This window comes from Lagenorhynchus albirostris, chromosome 12 (genome assembly GCF_949774975.1).
Source record: "Lagenorhynchus albirostris chromosome 12, mLagAlb1.1, whole genome shotgun sequence".
In the NCBI taxonomy this organism is placed as follows: domain Eukaryota; kingdom Metazoa; phylum Chordata; class Mammalia; order Artiodactyla; family Delphinidae; genus Lagenorhynchus; species Lagenorhynchus albirostris.
Genome location: NC_083106.1, coordinates 67,810,657 through 67,832,325, shown reverse-complemented (window position 1 = coordinate 67,832,325; position 21,669 = coordinate 67,810,657). Strand labels below are relative to the sequence as shown.

Below are 21,669 nucleotides of genomic sequence, written 5' to 3'. Positions count from 1 at the left end.
CCTGGTGGTACAGTAGTTAAGAATCTGCCTGCCAATGCAGGGGACACAGCTCAATCCCTGGTCCGGGGCGATCCCACATGCCGCGGAGCAACTAAGCCCATGCACCACAACTACTGAGCCTGCGCTCTAGAGCCCACAAGCCACAACTACCGAACCTGCGTGCTACAACTAACGAAGCCCACGTGCCTAGGGCCCGTGGCTCCACAACAAAAGAAGCCACCGCAATGAGAAGCCCACGCACCGCAAGGAAGAGTAGCCCCCGCTCGCTGCAACTAGAGAAAGCCCGCATGCAGCAACGCAGTCAAAAATAAATAAAATTTATATTAAAAAAACCCCCCAAAACATTAATCACAGTCCTTGAGAAATAAACTAAATAACTTCTAACTGAATGAAGAGGAAATCTGAGGTTGAAAAATAAACTAAATAACTTCCAACTGAATGAAGAGGAAATCTGAGGTTGAAAGCAGAAGCACTTCTTTTTTTTTTTTTTTTTTTTTTGCGGTACGCAGACCTCTCACTGTTGTGGCCTCTCCCGTTGCGGAGCACAGGCTCCGGACGCGCAGGCTCAGCGGCCATGGCTCACGGGCCTAGTGGCTCCGCGGCATGTGGGATCTTCCCAGACCGGGGCACGAACCCGTGTCCCCTGCATCGGCAGGCGGACTCTCAACCACTGCGCCACCAGGGAAGCCCCAGAAGCACTTCTTAAAGGGAGTATCAAAAGTGAAAATATACATATGCCAGATCTGGTTTGGGAACCTAAGACCAGAGATTCTCATGTATAATAATGACTAATATGTATTGAGTGCTCACAATGTACCAGGTACAATTCTAAGCCTTGGATTTGGCAACCTGAAGTCAAAGATTCTAATGTAATAGAATCTTTGGCTTCTAGGGCACCCAGCATGAGCGAGCCATTAATTAATCAGCTTGTGGGCAGTTCTCAACCATTTCTTCCCCTGGCACACAGGCACACATAAGTCTTATGCTTACTACTCAGGTACTGAACACAAAGCCAAAAAATATCCTATCAGTCTGGCTCTAGATAGGCTCTAAATTCATTTAGGAGCTAAGCTTGCCAGGTTCAATATCAAAATCTCCAATAACCACATAAAAACCCTAATTTTGCAGATGAAAAGAGATCCTTATGCTTTAGTAACCAAACATGTAGGTGGCAGAACTGATATCTTATGAAAATTAGTTCTGTATTTTATAACAGTCTACAAAGCAATGAGTTTTAAAATTCTTGAAAGATTATCAATCACTCTTCCAGATCTTAAATTACTTAAACTGTCAATTACCACTGGTTATTCCTCAGTTCTGACTCTCTAATATAACCAGGTCAGCTGTGGATGTTTGCCACCAAGAGCCAATGCATGAGTACTCCCACATCTGAAGAGATATTCTTCAGGTCTGAATTAGCTCAAAGACTCAAGGAGTCAGCAAACGAGGTATCAACGGAAACTTCGGGGTTCAGAAAAGAACTTCCCAAATGATTTGATGGGCAAGTCATTCACAATTATTTATAATGAAAGAAATTTAGCATGGCTCTTACAGAACTTGTGGTCTGAAGCAGAACTGAATGCTAGTGGGCCTGTGAGAATAGGTTAGAAGCAAAGCACACAACTAGATAATTCAGTCAGTTACTGTAGCTCATCTGAATGTGGATGAGTAATCTGCCCAACGTAACCAGTTCTAAACTGAAATACTTATGTTGGGAAGATATTTCAGCTTAGGACTGGATGACAACAACTGGACAAGTTTAACTGCTCCTTGAAGTTACACCTGAGATCTGACAACAAAACACCTCAGCAGTCAAGGAGGCCTCTCCTCTATTCACAGTTAGCAGTGTATCTCCTCTATCAAGTTACGTAGATATAAATTAATAAGGAGGGGAGCTTAAGGCCCTTAAAAATCTAACAATTACATAACAACGAAATGCAGTTTGTGAGCTTATACTGGAAAAAAAGGCTGTTGAAAAACATCAACAAAACTAGAATGGATTGTAAATTAGATAAAAGTGAATCAGTGTGACTACCCAAAGCAATCTACAGTTTCAGGGCAATCCCTATCAAACCACCAATGGCATTTTTCACAGAACTAGAACAAAAAATTGCACAGTTTGTATGGAAACACAAAAGACCCCGAATGGCCAAAACAATCTTGAGAAAGAAAAACAGAGCTGGAGGAATCAGACTCCTGGACTTCAGACTATACTACAAAGCTACAGTAATCAAGACAGTATGGTACTGGCACAAAAACAGAAACAGAGATCAATGGAACAGGATAGAAAGCCCAGAGATAAACCCACGCACATATGGTCACCTTATCTTTGATAAAGGAGGCAAGAGTATACAGTGGAGAAAAGACAGCCTCTTCAATAAGTGGTGCTGGGAAAACTGGACAGCTACATGTGAAAGAATGAAATTAGAACATTCCCTAACGCCATACACAAAAATAAACTCCAAATGGATTAAAGACCTAAATGTAAGGCCAGACACTATAAAATTCTTAGAGGAAAACATAGGAAGAACACTCTATGACATAAATCACAGCAAGATCCTTTTTGACCCACCTCCTACAGAAATGGAAATAAAAACAAAAATAAACAAATGGGACCTAATGAAACTTAAAAACTTTTGCACAGCAAAGGAAACCATAAACGAGACAGAAAGACAACCCTCAAAATGGGAGAAAATATTTGCAAATGAAGCAACTGACAAAGGATTAATCTCCAAAACTTACAAGCAGCTCATGCAACTCAATATCAAAAAAACAAACAACCCAATACAAAAATGGGCAGAAGACCTAAACAGACATTTCTCCAAAGAAGGTATACAGATTGCCAACAAACACATGAAAAGATGCTCAACATCACTAATCATTAGAGAAGTGCAAATCAGAACTACAATGAGGTATCACCTCACACGAGTCAGAATGGCCATCCTCAAAAAATCTACAAACAATAAATGCTGGAGAGGGTGTGGAGAAAAGGGAACCCTCTTGCACTGTTGGTGGGAATGTAAATTGATACAGCCACTATGGAGAACAGTATGGAGCGTCCTTAAAAAACTAAAAATAGAACTACCATACAACCCAGCAATCCCACTACTGGGCATATACACTGAGAAAACCATAATTCAAAAAGAGTCATGTACCACAATGTTAATTGCAGCTTTATTTACCATAGCCAGGACATGGAAACAACCTAAGTGTCCATTGACAGATGAATGAATAAAGAAGATGTGGCACATATATACAATGGAATGTTACTCAGCCATAAAAAGAAATGAAATTGAGTTATTTGTAGTGAGGTGGATGGACCTAGAGTCTGTCATACAGAGTTAAGTAAGTCAGAAAGAAAAAAACAAATACCGTATGCTAACACATATATATAGAATCTAAAAAAAAAAAAGGTTCTAATGAACCTAGGGGGAGGACAGGAATAAAGACACAGACGTAGAGAATGGACTTGAGGACAGAGGGAGGGGGAAGGGTAAGCTAGGAAGAAGTGAGAGAGTAGTACTGACATATATACACTACCAAATGTAAAAACAGATAGCTAGTGGGAAGCAACTGCATAGCACAGAGAGATCAGCTGGTGCTCTGTGACCACCTAGAGGGGTGGGATAAGGAGGGTGGGAGGGAGACGCAAGACGGAGGGGATATGGGGATATACGGATATATGTATGCATATAGCTGATTCACTTTGTTATACAGCAGCAACTAACAAAACACTATAAAGCAATTATAGTCCAATAATGATGTTAAAAAAAAGACAAAAAAAGTGTATCAGTGTGATATGAATCTAGTAGCTGTACTGTGGTTATATAAGGTAAGCCTTGTTCTTAGGAAGTAAACAATTAGGCATTAGGAGGTTACGGAGCATGATTTATGAAACCCACCCTCAAATGATACAGGAAAACAGATTATACAGGTATAGAAAGATGAAGCAAATGTGGTAAAATGTTAATTGGTGAATCTGGATAAGGGTATATGGAGTTCCTTTGTACTACTCTCATGACTTTTCTCTAAGTTTGAAAATACTTCAAAATTAAAAGGAATTAAAATCAACCAGCTGAATTTATTCTAAACTTAACATCAAAACCTAAAGGAAAAGGAAGTGAGAAAGGGAAACAAATCTACACTCTGTCATTATGTTTCTGAGCCAGAAATAGTGCTGAATATTTTACAAAAGTCATTCTACAGAATCCAAAGAATTTCGATTTTGAGTCAGACAGTTGGGTTGGTTAATCACTGAACTCCACAGTTTTGTAGCTCTGTGACTTTAGATTATTCTTTTCATCTTCTTGAGTCTCAGGGTCCTCCTCTATAAAATGGAGATAATGCTACCAAGAGCACAAGATGATTGAGATGATTAAGTGAGATGATAATATCAAGTACTGCACATCTTATCTGCACAGCACTGTGCTAAGGGTTGGGAGAGAAATCTCTATGGGACTCTTAAGTTTCTGCGTGTCTTGCAAGCAAAGCCCAAACTGCTCTTTGTTCTGGACTATCTTTCCAAGGAGGTTTATATAACAAACAGCTTTGTGAGACAGAAATAGTGTCCCACATCAGAACAAAGGGGAACATGCCTGCTGCCATTATAAAGGTCTCAGGGTCCTCTCCTATATAACACACAACTGCCTGTGCAGGTATCATCTGACCCTCTTCACCGTGCCCTGTGGGAAGAAGAGGAGCTTGGGGAACCCACACAAGAAAATGTTGATACTCTGGCTACTATTTTTGCTGGGAATAATAAAATAATAAAAGCCTTTTATTTCGCCCAGGGCTCTCATATTTTCTGCCACCATCCATGAACTATGGCTGACTAACTTGTAGGGTAAAATAACAAACCCCTCACAGTTCTCGACACTAGCACTTTCTGTTAATATTACCTCATTAAACCTGATCAATAGCCCTGTAAAGTTCAGCAAAACGCTGCATGGTACCAGTAAGGTATTCCACAAATAGTTACTATTATCTTCTTCATTATCATCATCATCATTAATCTTCGCAATAATCCTGTAAACAAGAAATCAATACCATCATCTGATAGCTGATGGGTTAATTAAAAGCTGCCAAGAGTAAGTCAGTCACATTCGTGAAGGGGCTGGAATTTGAATTCTTTCTACCATGTCATCTCACAGCTTTAAAATTATGAACTCATTTGGTGAAGCTGCAAGCTTTATATTATATCCCAACAGCTATGTTTCAGGCACTTCGCTGATCTGGGGAATAACAGTGAATAAAATATGCTCTCTGTCTTTGTGAAGCTTATAGAGGAAATATACACCAAAACAAGTAACACAAGACCAAATAATCGTTAACTCTTATAAGTGTTATGACAGAAGCAAACAAGGGACTGAGATAGAGGATAACTGGAGGACATAGTTTCCAAACTATAGGTTGTCAGTTGGGAAAAAATTCAGTGAGTCCCAACCAGCATTTTTTGGAAAAATGAAGCAGCACAGAATAGAAAAGAATGCACACACATTATAAAGTATTGTTTTGTGAAACTTCCATCTGGCATAGGAAGTCATGGTATAAAATCATTTCCTTTAGGCACAGGGAATAATCTATGCAATGGGAATGTAATGGCAATGTTAAGAACTTGCTATGTTGGAAAACCAGAAAATTAGTGTGGCTACCATCCTACAGAAAGAAGGGATAGAGTGGCATGAATTGAGGTTGGAAAGAAAGACGTTAAGGTTCTGGCAGTGAGTTTGTGTAGTTTTAAACAGATAAGTGATATGATTTGATTTACATTCTAGAAGTCACTTTTGTTGCTATAAGGAGAATGGATTGGAGAGAGGGCAAGAAAGGAAACAGAAAGACCCATCAGAATGCTGGTGTAAGCAGCTGATGTAGGTGATAATGGTAGCTTGGCTTGGGGTGTGGGAATGAAGGGACAGCAGCGATGGAAAAGAGTGAATGAATTCAAGGTGTTACTCTGAAGACAGAATCAGTAGAACTTGCTGAAGTGAGCATCAGAGGTATACTCTAAACAGTCAGTCACACCCAAATATTGTGGTTCCATGCACATGCCATGCTCTACCATGTCAGCGTCTATGCACATGCTCCTCTTGAAATACCCTATCCCCACCAAGCTCTCACTCTACTCACTCTACAACTCTACACATCCTCTCCTCAGGACTCAGCCCCAACACAGCCTTCTCTGACACTAAGAAGCTGTCTTCTCCATATTCCCTTAGCACTTCACAAACGCTTCTAACACACTGGTTACAGACTGCACGGAAATTACCTGTTTATACAGCTGTTTCTCAAGTTACCCTGGAGCCATGCCAGGGCAGAAGGCATATTCCATTCACTTTCAACCTGGGGACTGACAGTGCTTAGAAAACTTTACACTCAAAGAACCAGAGAAATATCAACATAAAAAGAACCAGAGAAATGGCAACATAAAAAAATCCCAGCTTTGCTGGTTTTGAAGATGGAAAAACGAGCCCGTGAGCCAGTGTAGGAGTGGCTAAGATGACTGAGTAGGAAGACCCTGAACTCACCTCCTCCAAGGGGCACACCAAAATTACAACTATTTACAGAGTAACTATTGATGACAAAGACCCAAAGACTAGCAGAAAATGTCTTCTTACAATTAAAGACATAAAGAAGGAACCACAACTAGATGGGTAGGAGGGGTGGAGAACAGTATAGTCAAGACCCATACCCCGAGATGGGCAACCCACAAAAGGGAGGAAAATTACAACAGCAGAGGTTCTCCCAAAGGAGCCAGGGGCCCCATATCAGGCTCCCCAGCCTGGAGCTCCTACACAAGGAAGACAAGTCTCAGAACATTTGGCTTTGAAGGGTAGTGAGGCTTACTTTCAGGAGAGTCAGAGGGCTATAACAAACAGACTCCGCTTTTAAAGGGCACACACAAAATCTCAAACACTCTGAGACCTGGCAGAAGCAGTAATTTGAAAGGAGAAAAATAAATAAATGAGCTTATGTCAAACTAAAAAACTTTTGCACAGCAAAGGAAACTACCAACAAAATGAAAAAGCCCACCTACTGAATGGGAGAAGATACTTGCAAATATACATTTGACAAGGGGTTAACATCTAAAATATACAAAAAACTAATAAAACTCAACATCAGAAAAAACTCAACCTACCCCAAAACCCCCCAAAAAAACCAACAACCCAATTAAAAAGTGGGTAGAGGACCTGAACATTTTCCCAAGATATACAGATGGCCAACTGGCACATGAAAAGATGCTCAACATCACTAATCATCAGGCACATGCAGATCAAAACAATGAGGTATCAATTCACACCTGTCAGAATGGCTATTATCAAAAGACAACAAATAAAAAGTGTTGGTGAGGATATGGATAAAAGGGAACGCTTGTGCACTAATGTTGGGAATGTAAATTGGTGAAGCCACTATGTAAAATAGTTTGAAGATTTCTCAAAAAGTTAAAAATAGAACTACCATACAATCTATGAATTCCACTTCTAGGTATATATCCAAAGAAAATAAAAACACTAATTCAAAAAGATATACGCACCCCTGTGTTCATTATAGCATTACTTACAATAGTCAAGGTATGGAAGCAATGTCAGTGCCCATCAATAGATGTATGGATAAAGAAGATGTGGTGTAGGTATACCATGGACTATTATTCAGCTATAAAAAAAAAAAGAAAAGGAGTCTTACCATTCGCAACGACATGGATGGATCTAGAGGATATTATGCTATGTAATATAAGTCACACAGAGAAAGGGAAATACAAATGAACAACCATAACCAAACAGGAACAGAGTTATAGCTACAGAGAACAATTGGTTGCTGGTGGGGAAGTGCTGGAGGGAGGAGAGAAACAGGTGAAGGAGATCAAAAAAAAACTATAGATTCATTAATCAAAATTTGCTGAATGAATGTACCCTTTCGTGTAATACATTCCTTCACTCCTAAACTGGGTAAGGACCCTCATTCACAGAGGTATGTATTGCACATATTTTTATTTTATTTATTTTTATCCTTGTTTCAGATCATCTCTTTTTTTAATTAATTAATTTTGGGGGCTGAATTGGGTCTTCGTTGCTGTGCACGGGCTTTCTCTAGTTGCGGTGAGCAGAGGCTACTCTTTGTTGCTGTGCACAGGCTTCTCATTGCAGTGGCTTCTCTTGTTGTGGAGCACGGGCTCTAGGTGCGTGGGCTTCAGTAGTTGTGGCGTGCGGGCTCAGCAGTTGTGGCTCACGGGCTCTAGAGTGCAAGCCCAGCAGTTGTGGTGCACAGGTCTAGTTGCTTTGTGGCATGTGGGATCTTCCTGGACCAGGGCTCGAACCCGTGTCCCCCGCATTGGCAGGCGGATTCTTAACCACTGTACCACCAGAGAAGTCCCAGATCATCTCTTGATGACCTTTTGTTTGGGGAAATATACATTTACTTGGTTTATGTTGTCAGACAACTCTATTACATTCTGTTTAATGATCAGATCATGCTCCTTGCCTTCACAAACTAAACAGTATAGTGTATAAGAAGCAGCTGATTTTGAAGTTAGACAGATCTCTGTTCATAAACCAACTCTTCAATTTATTGACCAGGAGATGTGGGTAGCTTATTTAATCTCTCTAGATCTCAATTTGCTCAACTGTATCATAAGGTTAATATTTCTGTTTTAGGCTTGTCCCAGGGCTTAAATGTGAACGTGAAGTAATTAGCACAAATATACTCAATACATATGAATTCCTGTTTCTCCGACGTGCTTTCTTTACTAGGAAGAATATAGCCTTTGCAAAACTAAACACAAATTGCTTCTGGTCATGGCACCATCTTGACCTAAGGGCTTCGAATGGAAGCTACCTCACACACACAAAGCTTGGACAGTGAGGTCTAAAACTACCTACGCTGGACATAGTTTACTGTCCACATTAACATGACTTTATTATTCCTTTGTCTTAATTAGCATAATTTTACTCTTCTGGGAGACTCCTGCCCAGACAAATAGCTAGATTGTTCACAATAGGAACTTCCTGAAAAATCTATCAATTCTGCAATATAAAGAAAGCATCAACAGTTCATGTCCTAAGAGTCCTTGCTCTTTCCATCAATCTTTTTTTTTTTTTTTTTTTGGCACCGTGCGGCATGTGGGATTCTCAGTTCCCTGACCAGGGATCGGACCCGTGCCCCCTGCAGTGGAAGTGGTGAGCCCTAACCACTGGACCGCCAGGGAAGTCCCCCATCAATCTTAAAACTGTTAAGATCAGTATCCAATCCTCATCAAGCCATCTCCTCCACTTTCCTGTCCTCTCACCCTCTGCCACTGAAAGACCAGCCTTAAACCATACTTCAAATGCCTTCCCAGCGAGAGACACTACCAAAGCTCTGTTGCGTTAGCCCAGTAAGCCATGAACCCAGCTTTTTCTTATCAAATGGTCCATTGTTGATACTTGGGAAGCTGGCACTGGACAGGGCAGTACTGCTGCAGTAAAAACAGAAATGACGTTTTCCCTCTCCTGAGAACAAGGAAAATAAAGGGAACAGTGAACAGGCTAGAGAAGAAACATAACCTGGCCTGAAAGAGTTAATCACTCCTAGTTTTTTTTTTTTTTTTTTTTAACTGTTACTAATCTCTTATGTCTGTTAACTAGATTTGTACTTCACAAAGCTAACCTATTACTCTTTAACAACACTATGTGAATTACATCCTGGGCTCCCTTGTAGCAGATCACCCTTGTAGCATTTGCATTTCAGAAAAGAGGTCACAGGCCTATAACCCAGAGACAAATGGACCCAATTATGGGGCTGCCTGACGCCAGCTGTGACTATTTTGAAATAATGCAGGAAGAAGAAGAATTCAGGATCTTGACTACTTTGATCCTTATCTTATACCCCGGACTGCTGCGAGCCCCACATATAAAATCTTCTCCGATTCCCGAAGGAGAGGGGGACAAAGTTCTTGAGGCGCTAGCCTGCTGCGTTTTCCCTTCTGCCTGGCAGAAAAATAAAGCCATCTCTCTCTTCCTCCAAAATCTCTGTCTCCGTATTTCTGTTCGGTGTCGGTGCACAGGGAAGCCGATATTTCGGCAACAGTACATCTCCAAGCATAAAGTCAAGACAGAGGGATTTCCAGAAATACTGTAAAAATGAACTAAATGAAATACATATTATATGCCAGACAAAGTATGTCCACTAATGTGTCCATTAAAAGGAAATGGGAAACAGAAAGTTTTGTTGAAAAACTGCATAGTTGGCCGACGTGTTTTAAAAATTATTTCTGATGAAATCTAATGTTCCAGTGTTTTATTCCCATCCTCATTACAGAGTTGTTCAAATACTGAAACCGAGTCCCCCTAAAACCGAGTCCCTCTGCCAAGTTTATGATTAACCTCTCTATCCAAAACGTTATTCCCTTTCTTGTCTAACACCTGTTCCCTCAAGACTGAGGAGTATCAAAGAAAACGGGGGATTGAAACCGAGCAGGACCCCGCGGGGCCCTCCCAGGTACAAAAGACTTTGTTTCCTTGTTTCTCATTGGTAGGAAAAAGGCTTAGCCCCCTAGACCTTCCCCGAGTTCCAAAGGGCAGATTCGAACAGTTACTCATCAGAAAATTGAGGGCATACAGAAACAAAGGAAAAACAGTAAAACAACAGAGCAGCGAAAAAGCGGAATCCTAGTTCCCCCTCAGGGGATACACATAACAATATACTGTATCTTAGAGTTCTACTGGAACTAAGGCCCCAACCCAGGTGAAGGATGGTAACTACCAGCTAAGAAACCAGACTGGTCAGAACCTAGGGAATGAGAAGTTGATCTTTTCTGACCCTGGTGACTTCTACTAAAGCCTGTACTCTCAACCTTTGCCCCAATTCTATATTGAATTCACCTCTCTGCTCAAGCCCCTTCATGAATATGCACATACCTTGAGCTTAATACTTCCTCAATTTTGCCATCTGGGAAGATACTGCTTCGGGAAATATCCCCCCTCGCCCGTCCCCCTCCCCTTCTCCTTGCTGCAAGTAAATCCTTCCCTCTCCAGACCTTTGGTTTGGTTGTGTCTTTTGCCCCCATGCTCACCAAGAGGCAAACCCAGTTTTCCGGTAACAATATGCCTCAGAATCAAGAAAAACAGGGTCTCATGTTATCTTTGGAGTTACCAAAAATAATGCTAGGACAGGCAGTGAAAATGACTGGAAGAGAAATGACCAGTTTTTAAACTAGATCCTTTCAAATGAAAATTCAGATCCATCATCAACTTCACTAAGCGTATGGAGCACTAATTTCTAAAGGGTCTAATCATGGCCCACTGACTTGCCACCCAGGTAAAGCACACTGAGCTGTCAGGCGGTAAGCCGTGAGGGAAGCAACATGTGCCTCTCAAGGTTTACTTTTCACTCTGAGAAACTGATCTGGGCCGCAAGCTCGACTCTCGACTGGGTTTGCCTCGGCGGCTCAAGCAGCTCCAAAAAGGGGGAAGGAGGCAGCAGAAACAAAAACAGGTTATCCGCGGAACCCGCCCTCCCGATGACTGGGGACTGGCCCGTAGCGGAGTTCGGGGCGCGGGGACCCCCTTTATGCCAGTTTCCGGGCCCGTACCTGACAGGCGATAGACCTGCGGAAGCCGCACGCCATTTCTGTCGCCACGAAGCTGGTCCCAGCTGGATGGTGTTGAGCTTCGCCCCGCCCTCCTCTTCACGCCCCGCCTCCGAGCGCCGGAAGCCCGCCCCGGAAGGTGCTGCCAGCCAATCAAGGAGCCGCGTGGCCCACCACTAACCTCTGCCCCGCTGCCGCGAGGGAGCGCGGGAAATCCCGGGTGCGTCTGGAATTTCGCAGGTGTCGAGGACCATGGCCACCTCTTCGGTGTCCAAGGTATGTGGGGCGGGCGCCCACTGGGACTCCACAGATGCCTCATTCCCTTATGAAGAAGGGATGAAGCGGAGGTTACGTAGGCCTCGTTGTACCGGCTCGAGGGGAGGGGATGGCGGTCCTAGCTGAGGCGTCTTTGCTCCACGTCCAGTGGAGGCCAGCTTTGCTTGGGGAGCGAAAACGGCGATCTGCCTTAGTGTTCTTTCTGCCTCGGAGGAATTTTAAGTTCTGGTTTGTGGAGGTCGGATGCCCCGAGGATGTGTCCCAGTCTCCCCTCCTTTTTCCTTTTCACGTATATTTATTGTGAGCCAAAGGCTCTGTTAGGTACCGAGATACAAGTGGTAAACAAAATAAACACAGATATTTCCATCATTACCGAAAATTCTATTAGACAGTGCTGTTACAGACCAAGTAAAGTAAGACCTTTAGTAATATTAGGAGTACGGCCGGAAACCCCTGAAAGTTTAGCTATCTGATAAAGCTGAGAATGCAGATAAGTTGCAAAGACATTTGTCCCTGTGTTGAAACAGTAAATTAATGAAGAAGGCTCTACCATAGATTTAATTTTTAATTTTGATTAAAATTACATTAAAATAAAATGATGAGACTCAGTGACTTCCAAGACTACATATCCTGGAGGAACTACGAGCCATAGGATTTAAGCGTACTGAAGACTGACCGACTGTGATGTTAGGTGCAAATGCCAGAAGAGCTTAACCGCTAGTAATTTTTTTTTTTTTTTTTTTTTTTGCGGTACGCGGGCCTCTCACTGCTGTGGCCTCTCCTGTTGCGGAGCACAGGCTCAGTGGCCATGGCTCACGGGCCCAGCCGCTCCGCATAACTGCTAGTATTTTTTATGAGGGATGGTACTGTTTTTGTTTTGTCCTGGTTATAAAGTTCCATAGGTTTTCAGTGGTCTGTCCCCTAATCCTTTTTTTGCATAAGCCTTTCTTATTTTTGTGTATCTTGCAGAATTGTGAGAGGTTTGTTTTTTTTGTTTCTGTTTTTTTCAGGAAAACATTTATGACAAGAGAAATGCTTGTATTGAGATGATGATGGAGACCTTACATAAATAAGAATCTTTAAGGATTATTTCATTGGTTCATTGAACTGTCAGCTTCCTTTTTTTTCCCCTATCTAAACTTTCCTTGTCATATTTTTTGGCTATTGGTTCTCCTCCTAATTTCTTCCATCTCCAACACCATCACTTGATCAGTAGTGAAAAATGGATAACGATATTACTCCTGCTGCCATACATCGGGATCCATTCCCAGCACTCTTCATGTCTCACTCCTTCATAGCTCCTTTTCCTGCTCCTGAATTACAGGTGGCTATAGAAAGGAGGCAGTGACAAGCTTGTCATAGCACCAAATGATTTTTCTAAAAAAATTTGTGTTTTAAATAGTTCCGTTAGTTGCAGATATAAGAATGTAAGGCACAATTCTTATTTTGGACCCTGTAATCCAATGGCCAGTTTATATTTGTACAGCAGTCTTTGGGTCTATCCTGAGATGACTTTTTCTAGCTATATTTCTTTCATTCTTTCATTTTCCATAGGCAGATTCTTTTTCCATTTCCATTTTCTAAGAAGCTGTCCATGATGTACGGCTTTAGAATTGGTAGAACAAATGTGGGACCAGCAGCTTACGGCCTGTGTATCACTAGTCAGATAATAACATGAGACTAAATGTAGCTAGGAAATTACCAGAAAAATTATTTGGCAAGCATTCGTCCATTATGTATACTGATTGCCTAACGTATGTGTTAACACTATCCTAAACATTGGGGAAACAATTATGAATTAAATGCAGTCTGTACTCTGAAGGTGCTCACAAGCTACTTGGGGGGGCACTTCCCTGGCGGTTCAGTGGTTAAGACTCCACGCTTCCACTGCAGGGGGCACAGGTTCGATCCCTGGTCGGGCAACATGTACCACACACACACAAAAAAGATGATAAAATATATATATATAAAAAAACTACTTGGGGAGACAACTCCATAAATAACTATCATACATAGTAAGGGTGACTTAAAGCGAAATAAAGATATTCAAGTACTGTGAGATATTAGGGGAAAGAATAATTCTGACTAGAGAATTGGAGAAGGTTTCCCAAAGCAGGTGAGTTTGAGTTGAACTTTAATGGACAAATGAATAAGAATTTATCTGATGAAGAAAGGTGTGTAAGGTGAATCAATAGCCAAAACTGTCTGTGTCCTGTCAAGGTCCTAGATACTTGGAATTTAATTCAATAATAAATACTTCCTTTGAGGTGAGAGGGCATCAGTATTTTTAATCATCTTGATTTTCATTTAATGTATAGTACTAATGTTCTTCCTTCACTAGGTTTTATAAAAATGAAAAATGGAACCTTTCTGTGTTTAAATTTCATCAGCTTTTATTTTCTTTGTCTCTTAGATTAGGTCCCAAAGAGCAAAATCAAAGATGAGCTTCCCATGGGAAGGAGGAGGAAGAAGTGGTTAGTCCCCTTGTTGTTTAAGAATTTTCCTTCTGTAATTCAGATTGAAGAAAGATGATTTCTTAGCACTTTAAAGAAACGCCTTGGGGCTTCCCTGGTGGCGCAGTGGTTGAGAGTCCGCCTGCCAATGTAGGGAACCCAGGAACATGGGTTCGTGCCCCGATCTGGGAAGATCCCACATGCCGCGGAGCGGCTAGGCCCGTGAGCCATGGCCGCTGAGGCCGCGCATCCGGAGGCTGTGCTCCGCAACGCGGGAGGCCACAACAGTGAGAGGCCTGCGTTCCCCCCCAAAAATAAATAAATAAACGCCTTAAAAAGAAAAAAAATCTGCTTATCCATAAAATACTAGGTTAATCAGATTTGTCTGCTTCTTGGCTGCTTTGACTTTATGCTTTTTTTCTCTCTTTCTTTTTTACAGGGTTGCTTTGTGTTTAAGCCAGACTTCAAGAAGAGAAAGATCTCTGTGCCAATAGGTAAGATGTCTTAATATCAGATTTGTTAGTTTTCCTCCCCCAAGTCTTGAACTAACCTAACTCTTATTGAATTAGTGATTCTCCTGTCTAAGCTTGCTTTACTCACCATGTTGATATAGCAGTAATGTTCCAAGGCATAGGACAAAGCGATAAGGGGCACTCCCTAGGGCTCTAATCTAAAAGGGAATCCAAATGTACATCAAAAGGCAATTCGAAATTTCCTTCAAAAGGTATGTCACCATTCTTTAAAAAAGATTGTCTTAAAAATCTCAGTGATTTCTTGGGATGAGGTAGGGAGTATTGACTGCAGAAGGGCAGAGGGACCTTTTGTTTTTTTGGCTGCGTTCGGTCTTAGTTGAGGCATGTGGGATCTTTTGTTGTGGTGCGAGTTCTTCGTTGTGGCACACGGGCTTCTCTCTAGTCGTGTCGTGTGGGTTTTCTCTCTCTAGTTGTGGCGCGCGGGCTCCAGAGTGCGTGAGCTCTGTAGTTTGTGGCATGCGGGCTCTCTCGTTGAGGCGTGCAGGCTCAGTAGTTGTGGCGTGCGGGCTTAGTTGCTCCGTGGCACGTGAGAATCTTAGTTCCCCGACCAGGGATTGAACCCGTGTCCCCTGCATTGGAAGGCAGATTTTTTACCAGTGGACCACCAAGGAAGTCCCAAGAGGGACTTTTGGAGTGATGGGAATGTTCTGTAGACAGAGGATGGTTATGTGAGTGTATACCTTTGTTAGGACATATCAAACTTTTAAAATGGGCATATTTTATTATTTGTAAGTTATACTGCAGTAAAATTAAATTATTAAAAAAAAATATTGTCTTTACGTTCTTTACTTATCTCCAGATGTCTGTTTAGTGATCAAGTTAAGAAGACTTGACTACTTCAAACAAATCAAGATGTTATTATCAGTCAGAAAATGTTTGTTGTACTGTTTCTCAATGGGGCCTGCAGATTAGAATCACTTGGGGAACTTTTAAACAAAAACTGATTTTTTTTTTTTTGGTATAATTGTAGATTCACATGCAGTTGTAAGAAAGAGTGTAGAGTGTAGAGAGTACCCTTGAACCGTCACCCAATTATCCCCAGTGATAATGTATTGCATGGCTATAGTACAGTATCACAACTAGCATACTGACAGTGGGATAATCCATCGACCTTATTCCGATTTCAACTTGGAGAGTTTCTTAAAAACACCAATGCCCAAACCGCAGCCCAGACCAACTGAATCAGTATCTTTGGGAATGGGACCCAGGTGTTGGTATTTTTTAAAAGCTCCTCTCAGGCATGTTGAGTATTTACACTCACTGTTAAGCACTGTGAAGATTAATTCAGATGGAAAAATTATGATGTGCAATTAAGCATATTCATTCACACTCATTTTTTAATTTTGAATTAAAAAAGAAAAACTGGACTATACTATTGTTTGACTAAGGAGATAAACAGCTCCAATATATAGAATTGGATTTTTCTAAATCATCTCATGATGTAGACCTTTAAGGTGTTAATCCTTCAATTTGGGACCAGCTAGGTAAAGTACCTGTGCTCAGGGAGCAAATAATAAAATAATGGTCCATATTGAGGGCAATAGAGGGTAGAAACTATGATTTAAAATAAGGATGCCGTTTCTCATTAACAGGAGAATAAACAGTGGTGTTGAACTTTACACTCAGATTTAGTCTCAAAAAAACCTGAAGCTTTCCATATTCCTTGCCCTCCTCACCTCCCCAAATAAAAAGTGACAGTGATGGACTTGGAAATAGTGAACGAAGAAGAGCTACATTATAAATCATTTTGTTTTTAAGTGATTGACTTATCAACATATTTCTTTAATGTTGGAGATTGCTAAACTTAACTAGAAATAGTTCATTTTCAGAGAAAAATTCAAGACTTGTTCCCCTGTTATCCATGAAGGATACATAGCATGAAATGACATCTGATATCATGAGCAATGTCATTATAACTAATAAAAGCACTAACATTTATTGAGTGTTTTTAATGTGCCAGAATATTTTAAGCACTTTATATGTGTTAAACTATGAAGAAAGTATTATTATTATCTCCATTAAAGTATATCAGGATATTTAGATGTAGAAAGAACTTTCTCAGTGATAGTGCTAGCAAGTGGCAGAGCTGGGATTTGAAACCAAGCTGTCTGATCCCAGAGCCTAAGGTCTAACCACTACCTAGTAGTGTTTCTCATAATTCAAGGCAAGTTTTTGCTTAGAACTCTTTGTACTGAATTTCAGTTATAATTTATTAAGATTTGTGAGTCAATGACAATTAGAAGGAAAGTTCCTTAACATGGAAGAGAATTTCTGTTCCAAACTATCAGTTAACATTAAAACTTGTTGGGAGGATACTAGCAGCATCTCAGTGAAATCAGGAAAAAATTGTTAATTTTTAACTTTTTGTTAAAAAAAATGTGTACTTTCACAATTATTATTTAATACCATGAAAGTTCTAGCTGTTGCAATAAAATACGTAGCAGTAAACAACAAGAAATATGAAGGAAAGTAGAAAACCATAAGGCATGTAAACTATTTGATTATAAAAAAAGAGACCTGTAGTGTTTTGGGATGTGACTTTTTTGAAACGTATTTAAAAATGTCATTTTCCCCAAATCAATCTACAGATTTTATTTTATCCAGTCAAACACCAGGGTAATAATTTTGAGAAATGACAAATTTAATTTGGGAGAATGTCTTAAATTTTTAAAAATTATTTTATTTATTTATTTATTTAGGTCTGTGTTGGGTCTTCGCTGTTGCGCATGGGCTTTCTCTAGTTGCAGCGAGCAGGGGCTACTCTTTGTTGTGGTGCGCGGGCTTCTCATTGTGGTGGCTTCTCTTGTTGTAGAGCACGGGCTCTAGGTGCGCGGGCTTCAGTAGTTGTGGCATGCGGGCTCAGCGGTTGTGGCGTGCAGGCTCAGCTGTGGCGCATGGGCTTAGTTGCTCCGCAGCATGTGGGATCTTCCCGGACCAGGGCTCGAACCTGTGTCCCCTGCATTGGCAGGTGGATTCTTAACCACTGGGCCATCAGGGAAGCCCTTAAATTTTTTTGAAAGAGAATAATGTTTGGTGGCTCTGGGAGGAAGCTCTGGATCTGTTTGATGTTAGGATGCACTACAAAGCTCTAACAGTTACAGGAGTTCAGGACTGCCATGGGAGTAGAACTGGATTCAGTAGAATAAAAGAAGTTCAAAAACAGTTTAAAGTGCATATGTAAGTATTCAGACAATAAGGGCATCTGACATGGGTGGGAGAAAGGACGGATTATCCAATAAGTGCATCTCTTTCAAACTGAAAGTTATAACCCAAGTGTGCGTCATGAAATCAGTTTAGTGGATCTTGATAGTTTTAAAAAACAGAAGAGAAAGCATTTGCTGTCACATGATAACGAGAAGTATTGTTTTATGGGACTTCTGTTTTTGTTTTTCTTAGATTCACGTGTATTGGATTATGATGTAAAATGTGTTCCTTAATATGGATCATGGTTTAAAGTTTGAAAACCATTGCAATAAATAGTGTGTTGATAAATGGCTAATCATTTAGAGGAAGCCATTCAAGAAGGATATAAAATACAGACTAAATAAAAGGCTGCACTAAACTATTTCAGCTAAGCAAAGAATAAGAATAGTAGTAATAAGAATCATTTAATAAAGGAGAGTTCAAAGCAAATATGTGAAGCAAAGTATACAGAGCCTTAGCATAAGAGCAGATAATGAAAATACATTAATATTAAATGTATATACCTCAAACCAAAACCATTAAGAAGTTCAAAAGTAAATGATAGAAATACAGTCAAAAAATTAAAAAGATTTTTAAACTTACAAATACCATTAATATAGTAAAAATATAAGATATATAAATAAAATTAAATATAAAGGATATTGAATGTTACCTATCCCCAAATATATATATTTTTGATACTTGTAAAAAAAAATTCAACCCATCACTTACTTTGCACAGAGATTTTCTATTATTATGTAAAAAAGAAACTGACTTATTTCCTTCTGTGTTTTTAGAGGACTATTTTAATAAAGGGAAAAATGAGTCTGAGGACAGTAAGCTTCGCTTTGAAACTTACCAGTTGATATGGCAGCAGATGAAATCTGAAACTGAGGTGAATACTTTTTTTTAATAGCTTAACATTTCCTTAATATCATAAATCTCATATTTGTTCCTTCCCATTTTCCTTTCTACCAGTTTATAAGAGTGTTGATGAAATATATGTAATCTTGGTTAAGCGTAATCTGTATATCCTAAAAAAAATAAAAAACCCTTATGTTTCAATTAAGCATAGCTTCAGGTATTGGAACATATGTTTATAATTATCGCTGCTAACGCACAGGCCCTTTACATGTCCTCACAGCTTTCACATGGTGGCACTCCTTTAATTATCCATTCAGTTACACAAGTAAGAAATCAAGCTATTTGTAAGCCACTTCATTCCCTCATCCTCATATTCAGTTACCATGTTCTTTATATTTCAGCCCTGAAAAGTTTCTCCGCTGTAGCAGATTTGTAGATGTAGGGCCAACATTTTGAAGGAACTTGTTTTGTTCGACCAACACAGGATTGTGTTTCCTGTTTTTTAATGCCTTTGGAGGGTTATGCACTTTCCAGTTTGTTACTGCTTCCCACCACTCTCTACTGCTTTACACCTGGCGGCTTTGCCCCTTCATGTATTCCTTAGAACGCTTGAAGTAATTTGGGTTTGTGATTTCTAGTTTAGGAAACCTAAATGGTCATAATAGATTGTCATAGTCTCCTCTTAACTGATGTCCCTGCCCTCTGATGTCACACCCTTCTGGTCTGTCATTAGTCCCTATGCCACCATTGGCCAAATCCCATCAGGCAGATCCAGGCTGCAGGGGTTTTCCAGCCCCACTACCAGTACAGCCCCTCCAGTCCCCTCCAATCTGGCCTTCATGGTACTGCCAGGTGAACCCTTCTTAACGTTGATTTAATCATGCCTCTGCTCCAAATCCCTTTAATGGTTCTCCCCACAGTACAAAATCTAAACCGTTTAACATCAAATATATATTTCCTTGGTACAGTCCCTTGAGTATTTGTCCAGCCTTGTTCCTGGCCACTTCTCATGTTCTTATTCTTAGCTATATCTGTGGTTCCCCAGATGTTTTGTGCTTTCTTCCTTGATTGCCTCCTCCACTCCCCATTCCTTCTTAACTTTCTTTCGTCCACCATCACCTCCTGCATCACTTGCTCTAATTCTTTGGCTCAAATATATCACCTGATCAGCTTAAGGTGGATGATCCTACTCTTTGTTCCTATATTATCATAGCACTCTATGCAATGTATTTCAATTTAATTGTAAGTGCTCTAGCTCATTTTTTTCACTTTTTTTAGGGAAGAGACTCTTTCATTTGTAAGGTGGTTAGTAAATGTTTGTTGAATGAATAAATGAGATTCTTTAAGGAGGGAATTCAAAGCACTGCTCACTGGAGATTTATGGAAAAACAATTTTTAATTTCATCTATCTTATAATTATTTTACATGTGATCTTTGGAATTGAAATCATGACAGTTTCCTTTCCCAAACTTGGAAAGATGCATCAGATTACTGCTAAAAATAATTCATAAAGTTTTGTGGGTTTTTTTGTAGCGACTACAAGAGGAATTAAATAAAAACCTGTTTGACAGTCTAATTGAATTTCTTCAGAAGTCTCATTCTGGGTTCCAGAAGAATTCAAGAGACTGGGGCTGTCAAATAAAACTCAGAGAAATTCCAACTGCTGCTCTTGTTCTAGGTACATATGTGTGTGTTTGTTTTTTGTAATAGTGGTTTTGTTGTTGAGAATAGTGGGAATCACCTGTTCTGATAAACTTGTTTTGTCTTTTTCATTTACAGAATTAAACCAATTAAAGTTTGCATACTTCCAAAAGGAATAAAAGTTCCTTATACTGACCATACATCTGTAAATTAAAAGAAATTGATTTAGGGTTAGTTAGTACCCTCTTCACCTTTTTGTCAGAAAAATGAAGGGGAAATATATTTGTGTTACTCTTTCTTCCTTAGTTATTTGAATCTGAGATTTGAATTCAGTAATAAAGAAACTACCAGTATGTTGATAGATACAATTTTTATACTTTATCATATCTTCAATGAAATTACTCTGTGACCTTAATTTTATTTCCCTGTGCTTATTTTTTCAATCTTGGATTGTTTTGTAATGTTGTATTAATATTAATGGTGTGAAGGGGGTTTGGATGAACTATATATAAATTGCTTTCAGATTGTAGATTGTAAACTTTTTACATACTTAAGTATCCATCATTAATATCCCATTTTAACCAAACATCTGGATTGCATGATAATGGAAAAAATTTCTTTGGAATATTAGCAAATTTTCTTCATTCCTTCTGAAAGGAAAGTTGGATTTATTTGGATTCCAAACATACTCTTCATTGTATTTCCAATTTGTTGTTTATTCAAGGTTTTTATACTAGTGAGCTCTGAGATAAGAAATTAATTCTGTTGTTTAATACTGCCTCTAATACTGTTCAATACCTAAATCTTATTCCTGATATTCAGGGCAATACTTCTCAAACCTTAATGATACCTACAGATAACCTCCAGGGGATCTTAGTAAATAGAGATTTTCGTTAATAGGTCTAGGGTGGGGCTGGAAACTGCATTTCTAACAGGCTTCCAGGTAATGCCCATATTGCCAATCCCAGAATCCCTCTGAGTAACAAGACTCCAGGGAATGATTTTTATAATGCTGTGGACCAGCTTTTCAGCGCAGCCTGCCACTTAATTTCAAACCCCTTCCATTTATGGATGAGAAACTGAGGCCCAGTGATGGCTGGCTTGTACTGTTGGGTGCTTTGTTTCTCTCCCGCCAGGTTACAGCAATTGGAAGTAGAGT

The 21,669-nt window shown here is 40.0% G+C and overlaps 2 protein-coding genes across 11 annotated transcripts in view; one reads left to right on the top strand and one right to left on the bottom strand.

Moving 5' to 3' along the window:
• Positions 1 to 11,647, bottom strand: part of RARS2 (arginyl-tRNA synthetase 2, mitochondrial) — an 80,963-nt gene extending 69,316 nt beyond the window's left edge. For both annotated transcript variants that reach the window (XM_060167444.1, XM_060167445.1), the window contains exon 1: positions 11,564 to 11,647. In XM_060167444.1, the coding sequence (XP_060023427.1) occupies positions 11,564 to 11,599 (36 nt within the window). In that variant the 5' untranslated portion in view covers positions 11,600 to 11,647. The remainder of the gene's footprint in view (positions 1 to 11,563) is intronic.
• Positions 11,648 to 11,752: 105 nt separating this feature from the next.
• The window catches only part of ORC3 (origin recognition complex subunit 3), a 60,973-nt gene continuing 51,056 nt past the window's right edge, over positions 11,753 to 21,669 (top strand). For 6 of the 9 annotated variants that reach the window (XR_009543847.1, XM_060167943.1, XM_060167941.1 and 3 more), the window contains exons 1-4: positions 11,753 to 11,836; positions 14,729 to 14,783; positions 18,803 to 18,900; positions 20,403 to 20,547. Coding sequence is in view for 8 of the 9 variants with exons in the window: in XM_060167943.1 (XP_060023926.1) it covers positions 11,813 to 11,836; positions 14,729 to 14,783; positions 18,803 to 18,900; positions 20,403 to 20,547 (322 nt within the window). In the remaining variant the exon portion in view is untranslated. Of the gene's footprint in view, positions 11,837 to 14,728; positions 14,784 to 17,923; positions 18,000 to 18,802; positions 18,901 to 20,402; positions 20,548 to 21,669 lie in introns of all 9 variants that reach the window. The other 3 variants (XM_060167942.1, XM_060167939.1, XM_060167944.1) reach the window with 3 other exon arrangements.